At 46.9% G+C, this 14,451-nt stretch overlaps 1 protein-coding gene across 1 annotated transcript in view; it reads right to left on the bottom strand.

Annotated features, from left to right (window-relative positions):
• Positions 1-3,542: 3,542 nt before the first annotated feature.
• The window catches only part of TLX3 (T cell leukemia homeobox 3), a 12,374-nt gene continuing 1,465 nt past the window's right edge, over positions 3,543-14,451 (bottom strand). Inside the window, exons 2-3 of the mRNA XM_070738275.1 lie at positions 12,956-13,199; positions 3,543-5,113 (exon numbers count right to left, since the gene is read on the bottom strand). Of these exons, the coding sequence (XP_070594376.1) occupies positions 4,903-5,113; positions 12,956-13,199 (455 nt within the window). The 3' untranslated portion in view covers positions 3,543-4,902. The remainder of the gene's footprint in view (positions 5,114-12,955; positions 13,200-14,451) is intronic.

Raw genomic sequence — 14,451 nt, 5'->3', positions numbered from 1 at the left:
ATGCTAGAGTTATTCGGTGCTTTTAAGAGAAGAATGTTTAGGGCAGCGGTTCTCAACCTTTCTAATGCCGTGACCAACCCTGTAATACAGTTCGTCGTGTTGTGGTGACACCCAACCATAAGTCTAGCACCAATTCTCCCAACAGAGCTTTAAGCTGATTGGAAGGAAGGTCAGAGGGACACCCACATTGTAAATGCCTGATTGGTCGGATTGTAAAAATATGTTAGAATAGAAGGTTTAGTTTCTAACACCATGGGAAATTGGTCTTTTCTCATGATCTTAGGCAACCCCTGTGAAATGGTCGTTCGATCCCCAAAGGGGTCCTGACCCCCAGGTTGAGAAACACTGGTTTAGAAGGATTTATTTCCTTTTTTGCCTCTCACAGGGAAACCAAAGGAAAATCAACACCATAGAGCTTTAGCCACCAAGAAAAGAAGCCCAGTGAGTCTCAGGAGTCCTCTTCTTCAGGAACCACAACAAAAAAAACGTTATTGGAGTGGCTCCTTGAATATCCATCCATTTTTTGATCCAATGTTCTGGGAGGCTTCCCCCACCCACATTCCTCTTTCTCCCCTATTCCTGCTCAAAATTTTTCCCCAGAATGCCATCACTCTGCTAAAAAAATAATTTCCTCACATCATCAAACTGTTTATTAAGTATGCACTACTATTTATCTTCTCATCGTTCCCATCACTCATCTCCTCCCACTAATAACTGTATGACAATTTATATTGTAAAGGTGCAGGCAACATAGTTGCTCATATGGTTCCTGATATAATTTGATTGCTTACTTGTACCCAGACTATCATTAAGTGTTATATTTTATGATTCTTGATGAACTTTTCTTTTATTTACACTGAGAGCATCTGCACCAAGGCAAATTCCTTGTGTGTCCAATCACACTTGGCCAATAAAATTCTATTCTATTCTACCCTACCCTACCTTACCCTACCCTACCCTATTCCACCCTATCCTACTCTATTCTACTCTATCTGGTCCCTCCTGTTGAATAGGACTTCCGCCCCATTATCTCCAGCCAAAACTCAAGATACCTGTTTGATATGTCCAGCATGTGTCAGCCTTCCCAGGCCAACCAGATAAGAAACCTGACCAGATGAGCTAATTTTACTTTATTCTAAGGCTGCTTTGAACAGAATCTTGTAAGTCTGAAAGTGCAAATCTCCCACCATCCCTTTTACTAAAGTTAGGAAGGGTTCCTTTCTCTTCCTTTGCCTCATTTCACAGTTACAGACTGTGCCCCCCCTTTAAAAAATCTGACCATTTCCTAGACCAGGGGGTCTCCAACCGTGGCAACTTTAAGACTCGTGAACTTCAATTCCCAGAATTCCTCAGTCGGCAAAGCACACACCCATCTCCCAAACTCTTTCACAGATGCCATTACATCAGCTTCTCCCGCTTTCCTCCATCCCTGTTGGAGCCTTGTGGAGAAGCCAAGTTAAAGGGGAAAGGAAAACCTGCAGCCAAATCTTCTCCATGACAAGTTTGTTCTTTAAACACTTAAAAGGAGCATTCAGTCCCATGATGCCCCTACTTGCAGGTTGTGGAAGGACTCCAGAGACAGAGCAGTCATTAAACTAAGACAAAGAGTCCAGTCTTCACTTGGTGCATCCTCTTTCCCTGTATTCTGAATTAATAATTTATACGTACATGGTTCCCTTCTGCCTTTTAGAAAAAAAGGAAAAAAAGAAGCAATATTGGTGTTCTTGTATTTTACTGCCTCGGGCATGATAGTCCATCTGCTTTGGTGGGGGGAGAAGAAGAGGACTCTTACACCTTTCAAGAACAGAGGATCTGGGCTGATCATATGCCCAATTGAAGCTGTCAACCTCTTTGCTAAGAAACCAGAGGACAAGCACTAACCGGGACTTAGTGTGTACAATAATTGTGGATTGCTGGGAAGCCAGAGCTGGATCGAGCTTCGTGGAACCCTTCCAGGGCTGTAAAAAAGGAATATTGCTTTCCCCCATTCTAACCTACCATCAGGTGTTAGTCATTTCCCAGTATCCTTTGATCAAGATTGTTGGGTAGAAGATGAAAGCCGTATTCTATGGTTATAAGGACCGGCTGACACAATGGGAATCGAGCACCCTATCACTGTCTTCTTGTGTCCATTTTGCCAGGGATTTGTGCAGCACCTATAGCTTATCTTTAAAATACAGGTCCTCTTTATCTGAACATAGTATCTCCAAACTCAATCCCAACACTGTGAAGAACTTAGGAAAAGGACACCAAGGCCTGACAGACTATGAGAAATGCTCCACGGGCTGTTTGATTAATCAAATAGACTGAATCATCATAGGGAACAAAGAAGCAATGGTAAGCTACCGGAACCAGTGGCAGACTAAGATTTGCCAAACTTCATGGTCCATCCTGCATCATGACCCTCACCAAAGCGAGCTGCTGTAGAAGCCTGTATCCCATCCTCAGCATGAGTTAACATCCACTTGACACCCATATTGGCTTTTGTTCATGGATTATCCTATTTATAGCAAGAAAAATAGCATTTAGACCAAGGGTCCCCAAACTTGGGCACTTTAAGAGCTGTGGACTTCAATTCCCAGAATTCTCCAGCCAGCTTTGCTGGCTGGAGAATTCTGGGAGTTAAAGTCCACAAGTCTTAAAGTGCTCAAGTCTGGAGATCTCTGATTTAGACCTATATACCGCTTCATAGTGTTTTTACAGCCCTCTCTAAGCGGTTTACAGAATCAGCATATTGCCCCCAACAGTCTGGGTCCTCATTTTACCTACCTGGGAAGGATGGGACGCTGAATCAACCTCCAGCTGGTGGTGAGATTTGAACTGCTAAACTGCAGCTAGTCGTTAGCTGAAGTAGCCTGCAGTGCTGCACTCTAATCACTGCAGGCTACTCCAGCTCAAGCAGCATCTCAAGCAGCAGGATATCTTGCAATGGGCATGGCTCAGGACAAATGCTTTCAACTGCAGCTTATTGACAAATACCAGGAATATAGGTTGTACCTTGGTTTGATCCTTCACACTCAGTTCTACAGAAGAAGCCATAGACAAGAAAGGTTTGTGGAAGACTCAGAAGAATCTTCTGCCTCTTTCCAGGGGGGGAAAAAAGGAAATCTAGAGTGACTTAAGAGTTTAGGTCATTCATAAATCTTGGGACATAGAGACCATATCATGCCTAAGGTCCCAGGCTTACTCCTAAGCATATGCCAGGCATAGAAGGTGATAGAAGGCGACGGGGAAAACAATTCTTTGCCACCATGCCTGGATAGTGGCTGCCAGTTGCAGCAGAATCAAGGATGGGTTCCTTATGCATTGATGAACTCCAGCTACCATTATCTGGAACCATCACCACCAATGGTAGAAAATGACCTTGGTTGGCAAGAAAGGGAGGTGGCTGTTCTCCAAGCAGTTCCCACAGCCCTTTGGAGTTTGGCATGGTGGCCGATGGAGGCTGGTGGCTGAGACTGATGGGAGTCCAAGTCCAAAACCTATGGAAGCACTCAGATGTAGCTTCCTCGGGCCTTTATTCATAAACAGCCCAAACCAGGAACATTTTAAAAGAAAACATTTATTTACATATTTCAGCAAGTACAAAGTATTATACATGGTCTGGATTAACCCAACTTTCCTTAGCGTTTATTTTAATTATCAGTATAATTATTAGTAGTATTATGAAACATAAGGCGCTTTCTCTGTAATGGGTTTGGGACAATGGGCATTGTAGCATGCCAAGGATGCTTTTAAAACCAATTTTCCTTCCTTCCTTCCTTCATTTCTTTTTTTCTCTTTCCTTCCTTTCTTCCTTCCTTCCTCTTCCTTCCTTCCTTCCCCTCTTTCATCTCCCTCAGCAACCCCACTCCGCATTAATATTCATTTTCCTGCCAGAGAGAGAGAGAGGTTGGGGTTTCTTTGAAAGGGGAGCCCTTATTACCATGTTAAATAAATTACTGGCAGAGTTTGCCTGGGGGACAGCTGGGGGTGGGGGGGGTTGCTTTTTCACTGCAGCAGGTTAGTCTTTAAGATAATAAATATATATTTATATATATTTTCCTTTGCAGAATGATTTCCAGGGGGCAGGATAGCCAGATGATTGACCATCCAAGGTAAAAGCCAGCCTTGGCCAAAAATTAACCCCCTCACATACACACACACATACAAAGCATTCACACGTGTGCATGCGCGCACACAAATACACACTCTTCTTCTTAGTGTTTGTTCTCAGTCTCCATATAAATAACCAAGATCCAGTCTTTCTCTTCTCCCCCTGCCTCCCATATTAACAGTGCTCGGCATCTTGGTGCATTAAATAAATTAAACTATTAACATTTCTTACAAATAATAATAATTATTTTTAAAAAAGTGATTCTCTATTCCTTAGTGTCCCCCCCTCCCTCCATTCGACAGGGCTGGCAGGCCAGGTGGGGGCCACCTCCAGAATCCTCGGGTGAAACCAGGACTGGGGTGGGGTGGGGGCATCCGGCCAAGCCTTGCTCCACATTTTAAACCTACCCCTCCCCAGCAAACCCCGCCGGAGGAAGAGAAGTGAGGGTGGGGGGTCTCCGCTTTCTTCTCGAGCTGCCCAAAGTCTCCTCCCCACCCCGGGAGCAAAGGTCCGACTGCCAACGGGAGAGAAGCCTGGCGAAAGCGGCCGGCGGGTCTCCTCGTGGTGTCCTTTCCTTCGCCAACCTCAGAGGAGTCCGCTCTGGCTGGCGGGGAAGGCCGGAGCTGGGAGGAGGGCGGCGGCCGGGGCTCCGTCCAAAGTGCTGGAGGGGCGAAGGAAGACGGAGGTCCCGGGCCGAGAGAGGCTTTATCGCCTCCTCCCGCTTCCTCGAGGCGCGCCCAGTTGACCGGCTCCGTCGCCATCCGGGCAGCGCGGGGAGCGTCGGAGGTCGGCCGGCCGAGCTTCTCTTACACCAAGGAGGTGACGGAGGGGATCTTGGCGGCCTCCTCCTCCCACGGCTGGAGGTTCTGGAGCGCGAAGAGCGAGGAGTTGTGCAGGCAGAGCGGGTCGGGTTGGATGGATTCGTTGAGCGACTTCTGGAAAGCGTCATGTTGCAGCTGCAGCATCAGCCGGCTCGCCTGTTGCCGCTCGGCCTCCCGCTCCTCCGCCGTCTGCCTCCTGCGGACAAGACGCCAAGCACAGGGGGTCAGGTTCCCTCCTCCACCCGGCTTGCCGGTCGCCCTCCCGCCCGGCCTGGCCCGGTCTCCAACCTGAGCCCCTTCCCCTTCCGTCCCCGGCACCCGTCAGATCACAGGGCCCGGCCAGTGGAGCGGGGATGCGAGGGAGGAGGGTCTCATGGGGTCAGTCGAAAACGAGGAGTGGAAGGGGGAAGCGGAGGGGAGAGGAAGAGGAAAAGGAAAAGAAGAGGAGGAAGAGGAAGAGGAAGGAGGAGGGAGAGGAGGGAGGGGAGGAGGAGGCGAGGAGAAGGAGGAGGAGGAAGAGGAGGGAGGGGGAGGAGGAGAGGAGGAAGAGGAGGGAGGAGGGAGAAGAGGAGGGAGGGAGGGGGAGGAGGAAGAGGAGGGAGGAGGGAGGGGAGGAGGGAGGGATGGAGGAAGAGGAGGAGGTGAGAAAGAATAAACTAAACTTCAATGATCGAAATAAATTTTAATAAACCAAAGTTCAACGAGCACTATGAGGTGCGAACGCTGGTTTTCTTTCTTTCTGAAATAGTGAGCATTTTAATTCCTGACCCATAAAACTTCGAAAATGACCCAGGGTTTCTCTACTGTAAAAGTACAAAAATCGCGGGTGCTGAGCTCATCCGTTTGTATTCCATTCGCATCCTGCACACAATTTTTTTTCAACTCCTACCCTCAAAACGTCTCTATAGAGCACTGCACACCAAGACAACTAGACACAGGAACAGTTTTTCCTGAACGCCACCACTCTACTAAACAAATAATTCCCTCACCACTGTCAAACCATTCACTAAGGCTGCATTACTATTACTAGTACTGTAGTCTTCTTCCCACCATTCCTATCAGCCATCTCCTCCCACTTACGACTGTATAACTGAAACTTGTTGCTTGTATCCTTTATTAATATTGTTTCTTCATTGCTTATTTGACCCCTATGACAATCATTAAGCGTTGTACCACATGATTCTTGACAAATGTATCTTTTTTATGTACACTGAGAACATATGCACCAAGACAAATTCCTTGTGTGTCCAATCACACTTGGCCAATAAGGAAGTCAAGTCTAGTCACGAAAGGCCGGCGAACAAAACCGACGCGGTCGTTGGCCGCCCCATCCTTTGTGAGGTTTCCTTGGCTGGTACATTGACCCTCCCTCCCTCCAATCCCATCTTGTCCTCCCTCACCCCTCGAAAAAAGATTTGGAAATCGAACACTCTTCTTTGTATTATTATTATTATTATTATTATTATTATTATTATTATTATTATTATTATTATTATTATTATTATTGATGGTGATGATGATAGTAATAATAGTAACAGTAGTAGAAATGATGATGATGATGATGATGATGATGCAGACTTTCCCGAATTTCTGTACCGTATTTCGGAAGTGTCTCTCTTTCCTTGCGTATTTCCCAGGAAAATTCTGACTCGCCCCAGGCAAGTCGCAAAGGGTTGGCTGGTTTTTAAATCCTGGGATCCAATTAGACGATTGTTTTGGGGGGGGGAGGCAATTCCTTTCTTGGGTCCCTTTTTCATTTAATCGCGTTTTAATTATTGTCCGCGCGTCCTGCCGCGCACGCGTAAGTACTAAAAGGTCTCTCTCTCTCTCTCTCTCTCTCTCTCTCTCTCTCTCTCTCTCTCTCTCTCTCTCTCTCTCTCTCTCTCTCTCTCTCTCTCTCCCTCTCTCTCTCTGTGTGTGTGTGTGTATGTTTGTGTACATACATATACACACGTAGGTAAATAACTACATGCGAAAATGAACACAAAAACATGGCTTTCGAACCAAAGGTTAAAAGCCCTCTCTGCCCCCCCCCCCATCCCCAACCCCTAGAACCTCTTCCTGATAGAAAGCGCTGGGGCCAAATCTAGAGGGAACCTTACAAGTTCGATCCTGGATCAAAAACAACGAAGGCTGGGACTGAACGCGGCTATTCGCGTAGGCAGAGGGGGGAAAATATATCGAAAAATGCTTTTGCCAACCAAAGCCAGAGGTTTGAAATTTGTGGGAACGCTGCTGCCTCGTAGATCGTCGCCTTTCCTCGCTGGGCTCAGAAAGGCCAGAAATAATAACAAAACAAAAACAAAAACAGAAAAACAGAAAACTTTTTTTTTCTGCCATCAGAGGCAAATAAATAAACGATTTGAAAATCGGGGCCGCGCCGAATACCAGCGTAGACAGGTATAGACTTGGAGATGGACTGGATGCCCTTTGGTGGGCGCAGTGGCTGTTGGCGCTGGACAAGGAGGAGGAGGGGGGCTTGCGGCGCCGGGGGGGGGGGGCGTCCCTGGAGACTTGGAGTCCCGGGGAGCGGCGGGCCCCGATCCGTTTTCCTTATATTCTTAGGCTTCTCCCCTACCCTTGCGGCAGCCTGGCCGAATTCGAGTTTTAAACAAAACAAAACGCCCCAAACGCATGCATGTGCCAAAAAATTAAACTGGAGGGTAAAATATACTGCTCAAAAAAATAAAGGGTACACTTAAACAACAGAATATAACTCCAAGTAAATCAAACTTCCGTGAAATCAAACCGTCAACTTAGGAAGCAACCCTGATTGACAGTCAATTTCACATGCTGTAGTGCACATTCAACTTTGTACAGAACAAAGTATTCAATGAGAATGAATTACAAGGACTCGTCTGTCGAACCTTTTTAGAAATAGGGGAGGAAAGAAAAGGTATTCGGACAACTCTCCCGTTTGTTTCCCACGTCGTTCGTCGGGAACAATTCTCACAACCACCAGCTTCCGCTCGGATTTTACAAAGTCGCGGGTGGAGAAAAAATAGTTGGTTGCTCGCTGGCCAGGTTGGAAACGGGAAAGAAAAACGCGTTTCTCTCTCGAAAACCAGTTTTCCTCTCTCCCACTTTTTTGTGCTTCTGTTTTATTTTATTTTATTTCATTTGACTTCGTTGTCTTCTGCCTAATCCTGGTTTAATTTTTGGTCCGGCTTCTGATCTCCCCTGAAAAAATCTATATTGCTCAAAAAGAAATAAAGGGAACCCTCAAAGAACATCTCCTAGATCTGAATGAATGAAATATTCTCCGCTGGCAGCTTGGGCCCTGGGTTACTAAATTCCCAGTTTCCGATGACGGTCGGAGGGAGATTCGCGCTACGTGCGGCTCCTTCCTTTCCCGGCCTGATCTTGGGAGCGCCTTGCACTTTTTCTTCTGAAGGCTACAGACGTACGCACCCAACACCCATTTCATTTCCCAGACGGGGGAAGTCAACTAAAGCGGGGCTCCCTGTCCTCGGATTCTGCCAAGTTTAGCGAAACCGACGTGGCTTTACACATTGCGATTACTGTAGACGGCTTTATAAATCGAATGAAAGGCATACACGCGCGCACATTTAAGAGAATACAGCACTGTATTTTGAAGTACAAAAAGAAAGCGATAGGTATAATTGCATAGGTTAGACCAGTGCGAATGCTGGCTGGGGAATTCTGGGAGTTGAAGTCCAGATCTCTTCAAGTTGCCAAGGTTGGGAAACACTGCGTTAGACAATGAGTACTGATGTGTGACAGGAAGGTAGGATAGAACTGTTCTGGTTTAAGTATGCAGAGTTGTAAGATGCTGTAGTTATCTATGTTTGTTTATTAACTAATTAATTATTATTATTATTATTATTTGTTTATTTATCTATTTATCAAATTTATAAGCTCTCCCTCTCCTGACCGACTCAGGGCCTCGTACAACAGTAAAATGAATACAAAAATTTAAAATAAAATGCCACAAAGTACATACAATAAAAATGAATACAAAATTTAAAACCCAGTATAAAGCAAGCATACAACCACCACTCACTCATACTACCGGCCAGAGCATATGTATGTATGTCCGTATGTATGTATGTATGTATGTATTGTATGACATGTTTTTTGCTGCATTTTTAAAATTAAGAGAGATATACCCGTAAGGGAGATATATATACAAATCCAATAAATAAATAAATAAATATATACTCGTATTTTCAGGGGTTTTTTTCTTTTTGTTGTTCTGTTTTTTGTTTATTATATATTGTTTTCTTTTTTTGTATTCGTCATAAGCGTCACCTTTTAAAAATATCTTTCAATAATTTTTTTTTAAAGAAAATAAATAAAGGAAGGTCTTAAGCATAAAACTTATCAGGAAAGACTTAATGAACTCAATCTGTATAGTCTGGAGGACAGAAGGAAAAGGGGGGACATGATCGAAACATTTAAATATGTTAAAGGGTTAAATAAGATTCAGGAGGGAAGTATTTTCAATAGGAAAGTGAACACAAGAACAAGGGGACACAATCTGAGGTTAGTTGGGGGAAAGATCAGAAGCAACGGGAGAAAATATTATTTTACTGAAAGCGTAGTAGATCCTTAGAACAAACTTCCAGCAGACGTGGTTGGTCAATCCACAGTAACTGAATTTAAACATGCCTGGGATAAACATATATCCATCCTAAGATAAAATACAGGAAGTAGTATAAGGGCAGACTAGATGGACCATGAGGTCTTTTTCTGCCGTCAATCTTCTATGTTTCTATGTTTTTATAAGAGAATATCCCGCCTCAAAGCCGGTAGGGCAAACTTGCTACCAGGGGAGAGCACAGCACTGATGGCGTTCCCTAGTCCGGTAATGCAACGTCTGCAAGAAGAGAAGTAAGTTCAGAACAGGTGCGGAGGGGAGGAGGAATCCCCAATACACACATGGAGCAGGTGGGGGAAAGACGAAGTCCAAAAACCGCGCGACAGACAAACAAAAACAAACTCCGGAAAGCCAAGGACTAAAACCCAGTGGATTATGCGGGAAGCCACGGAGAGGATTGGAAAAGCTGGGGATCCGGCCAGCAGGTTTTGAGTCGGGAAGGGCCCCCCGCAAAGCCGCAGTGAATTTTGGAATCCTGGATTTTTTGCAGTGAATTGGGCCTGGAATGGGGATGATGTGGGTCAACCCAAGCCGGCATAGAAGCAACCGAGGCTTAACTACTGTACATCGCCAACCGGCATTGGCATTAACGGCATTAGCGTTTGCTTTATTATCTTAGCCTGAGAGGAGAGTAACGCATTGCATTATATTAGTCAATTGGTATAATTCTATGACAACAATAATTTTCACGCTCCCGTTTTTATCCTCCTTGGGTTTCACTTCACTTTCGAGATTGCAGCCAAAAACACGGAAAGGGGACTTTCTTTTTCAGCTGCTATTTCCAACCGATTCACCGGAAGGTCCAAAACAAAACAGAAACAAAGCCAACGGCGGCGGCTTTGCAACTGGACCGGCGACAGCTTTGCTGCTTGGGGAAGATTCTGCAGCAGACGCGTCGCCCCCCCCCAAAAAAAAAACCCGAGCGCGAGAGGGACCCAGACCCTTCCTACTCTCTGCAGGCTGGGACCCCTCTGGCTCTGGGCGGGAGAAGAGACTTTGGAAAGCCGAGCCTGGGATTGAACTTGCTTGAAACCTCGGGGGAAAAGATCTGATTCAACCCCTTCCAACCGAGAAAGAATACCCGAAAGAGATTGCGCTTAAGTTTTTGTGGATTTGGAAAAGTTGCTGGGCCAGAGCCGCTGCGAGTTGGGCAGCAGATAAATTAAATGAATTGACATTCTGGTGATGATGGTGATGATGATGATGATGTAGTTGTAGCAGCAGCAGAATTAGTAGTATTGGTATTATTGATATTTAGTATTAGTATTTAGTATTAGTATTAGGAATTAGGATTCTATATTAGGATTAGTAAATTTTAGGATTTAGGATTATTAATAGTATTAGGATTACTAACAGAATTAGGATTGGGTATTTATTTATTTAGTATTTTAGTATTTTAATATTTTAGTACAGTATTTATTTATTACGTATTTTAGTATTTTAATATTTTAGTAATTATTTGTTTAGTATTTAGTATAGTACCGCACAGTCAAGCCAGATATTTTAACTGAGTTTGGCCTATGGAGTCCTTCCCGATGAACCGAGACAGGAAGGTGTTCGTTGTTTAATGGTGTTGAAGATGCCGTGGCAAGATGTTATTGGTACAGTATTATCACCGAACTGGTCATTTGGGAATTGGCAACGCTGGGTTGCCTCCCCCTCCATTGCCTTGGGAGAAAACGGGTTCTAAAAACGGCGGGTGGGACAGGAAGGTCTCTCCCCTCTCCATGCCTTTCGCATCCGCCCAAGGCTCCGCATCTTTCTACTCATCCTTTCTGCAAGGAAGCCGCCGGAGAAGAACCGAGAGAGCTGGATCAAGGAGGGAAGATCTTCGGGGCAGCCCCACCCGCGCACTGCAAATCCTTTTCCCGCTTCCCACAGGCCCGGGTCTATAAAGCGGACGCCGGCAGCTCTGTTCTGCCTCCGATTCAGGAGAGGCCCGCTGAATATTTAGGGAAGGTCAATTCTCAGCCGGGAGTTGAGGCGCTGGGCATTCGCCGGACTCGCTTGATCTCCAAAGAGAAGATTTTAGAATGGAGTGGAGTAGAGTATAATTCTTTATTGGTCAAGTGTGATTGGACACACAAGGAATTTGTCTTTGGTCCATATGCTCTCAGTGTGCATAAAATATTTTTATTTTATTTCATTTTTGTAGCGTTGTGGTGGTTCAAGTCAGTCTCCATCCACACTGGGCGCTCAACCGCAGCACCTCCAGACCTCACTAGGTATCTGCCCCGTTGGCCAAGCTTGGTTGTTGGTAAGACTGGGATAACTTCGAACTTATTTTTTATGTACACTGAGAGCATATGCACCAAGACAAGTTCCTTGTGCCCAATAAAATTCAATTCAATTCAATTCAATTCTACTCTACTCTACTCTTCCCTGTGGTGAAATTGTGGGGGTCAGATTCAAGAGCTGCAATAGCTCAGCCTTCTCGTTCTTCCTCCTTCAACTTCCCTTTCTGAGTCTCCCCTAGCCTTGGAAAGACAAAGCTCATCCAGAGGGCAACCTGGCATTAAACTCCTTAAGCGTTTCAAGGACCCCAATTGATCGATGGGAGCCGCCAATCTTGTCGAAAAGCAAACCGGGCTTTTCGCCCCTCTGCGCTTCTTGGGCCCGCAGAGGGACCGAACTCGCACCTGGGCCCGCAAACGCCCGAGGCCCCGTTGGTGGCTCAGCCTCGCCGTGGTTTCCACAAGCCTTTCCGGGACCTTTTTCTTTTTTTAGACGGAGCCTCAGTAACGGCCAGAGAGAAAGGGGGGAGTGTGGGGACGGGCCTTGGGGATTCTGGGCACCAGACGCTTTGAGCGCATCCTAAGAGAATTTTTTTCCGGGCTCAACGCGCAGAGCTACGTTTCCGAGAACGCGGTTTACACTGAAGTTCTCGGGATCGCCTGAGATCATCTAACTTTGCCCCCCCCCCTCAAAAAACCCCCCAAACCGGTAGCTGCACTCAAGCGATCCTTTGCTCAGCTCCCGCAAGGCATCCTTCCGGGCAAGCAGGTTTTGAGGCCACTGCGCTCCGAGCATTCAAATCCAATGCAAGGAAGAGGAAGAGGAGGTAAATCCAATGCAAAGAGGAGGAAGAAGAGGAAGAGGAGGCAAATCCATAGCGAGGAGGAGGAGGAGGAAGAGGATCTCAATCCAATGCAAGGAGAAAGAGGGAGGCAAATCCTGGCTCCCAAGAGGGTTGGCCTAAAGAGTGGACCATGGGCCAGGCCTAAAGAGTTCATAAAGAGGTTGCTGGGCCTTGTTGTACCTTGTCTACACGGAGCCCTGCAAGGATTTGGAAGGGGGCGAGAGGAGGAGGAGGAACCCCGAGAAGGCCCAACCCGCTTCCCCGGTCCGGCGACCCCTACCACCACTCCCCCATCCGGTTAGATGCCAGGCCCAGCTGCGCGGTCCGCGGGAACTCACCGCCACTTGGTCCTCCGGTTCTGAAACCAGGTCTTGACTTGGGCGTCGGTCATCTTGAGCGACTTGGCGAGCGCCGCCCTCTCGGCCGAGGCCAGGTACTTCTGCCGGTGGAAACGCTTCTCCAGCTCGCAGATCTGCACCCGCGAGAAAGAGGTGCGGGGCTTCTTGCGCTTGGGCGGGGTGCGGTTCTGGTAGGGGTGCCCGATCCTCCGCGTCACCGTGAAGGGCGTGAGCGCCGCCGCTGCTGCTGCCACAGAAAGGGAGACCGAGTCAAGACCGGGGACAGGCGCCGGATGGTTTGGAAGGATGGAGGGGGGCGCCGGCCACCCGAGCGGGGCCCTTCAACCTGTAGGCTCTGGGTGGGCAGGGTCGCTCGCTGGCTTCCTCCTCCTCCTCCCCGTTAAGGTGGCCAGCGAGTGACTCTGGCAAGACCCGAACTCGTGGAAAGCCCCGCATCCCCCACGGTTGGAGGGGTGGGAGGCTGGGTTGGGCGGAGGGGCTGGAGGCTCAGTGGCAGGTGACAGCCCTCTCCCCGCCCGCCCTCCATCACCGACACCATGTGCTGGGGCGGGGTGGGGGGGCAAAGGTGGGTGGCGTTTCCCGCCTCTTGTGTCAGCCCTGCTGGCGGTGCTGCAGGGAGGGAAGCCAAGCAATTCCGGATCGACGAAAGACCTACAATAGGGAAGAAGGTGTGTGTGAGAGAGAGAAAGAGAGAGAGAGAGAAAGAGAGGGAGAGAAAGAGAAAGGAAGAGAGAAAGAGGGAGAGGGAAAGAGAAAGAGAAAGAGAGAAACAGAAAGAGATAGAAAGAAAAAGAAAGAGAAAGAGGGAGAAAGGGAGAAACAGAGAGAGAGAGAAAGAGAAAGAAAGAAAGAAAGAAAGAAAGAAAGAGAAACAGTGAGAAAGGGAGAGAGAAAGAGAGAGAGAGAAAGAGAAGAGAGAAAGAAAGAGGGAGAAAGAGAGAAAGAGAGACGGGGAGAAAGAGAGAAAGAGAGACGGGGAGGGGGAGGGAGAGAGAGGGAGAGACCTAATTTTAGAAGCTGGGCCACAGGAGAACCGGGGGTAATATGAAAATGAAAAGAAATCCGGTTTTTCTTTTAAAATTAAAAATAATAATAGGAGCCATGATCTGCAGCTCAAAAAGGACAAAGCTGAAACGCCGGCTTTGGAGGGCCATGGACAAGGACGAGGGGCCCAGCTTGAAATGGAGCAGTTCTCCTCGCCCGCCTCCGAAAGGGGGAAAGGAGACCCCCGAATCGCGCCTGCTTTATTTTTGTTCCGTTCGTTTTCTTGTGCGTGTTCCACAATCAAGTACATTGCCGAGGGAAGGAAACGGGTTGGCTCTGCAGCGAAAAATCGACTCACCCAATAATTCTGAACCTGTCTGCAAACCCATCCTAGCTACGGTGCCCATTTCTTCTGAATTAATTATAATAAATAATAAATATAAATAAATATAAATAATAATATAACAAAAATAAACAATTATAATAACAAC

Source organism: Erythrolamprus reginae, chromosome 1 (genome assembly GCF_031021105.1).
Source record: "Erythrolamprus reginae isolate rEryReg1 chromosome 1, rEryReg1.hap1, whole genome shotgun sequence".
Classification (NCBI taxonomy): Eukaryota; Metazoa; Chordata; class Lepidosauria; order Squamata; family Dipsadidae; genus Erythrolamprus; species Erythrolamprus reginae.
Note: the sequence above shows the minus strand (reverse complement) of the source record. Positions and strands in the feature narration are given on the sequence as shown.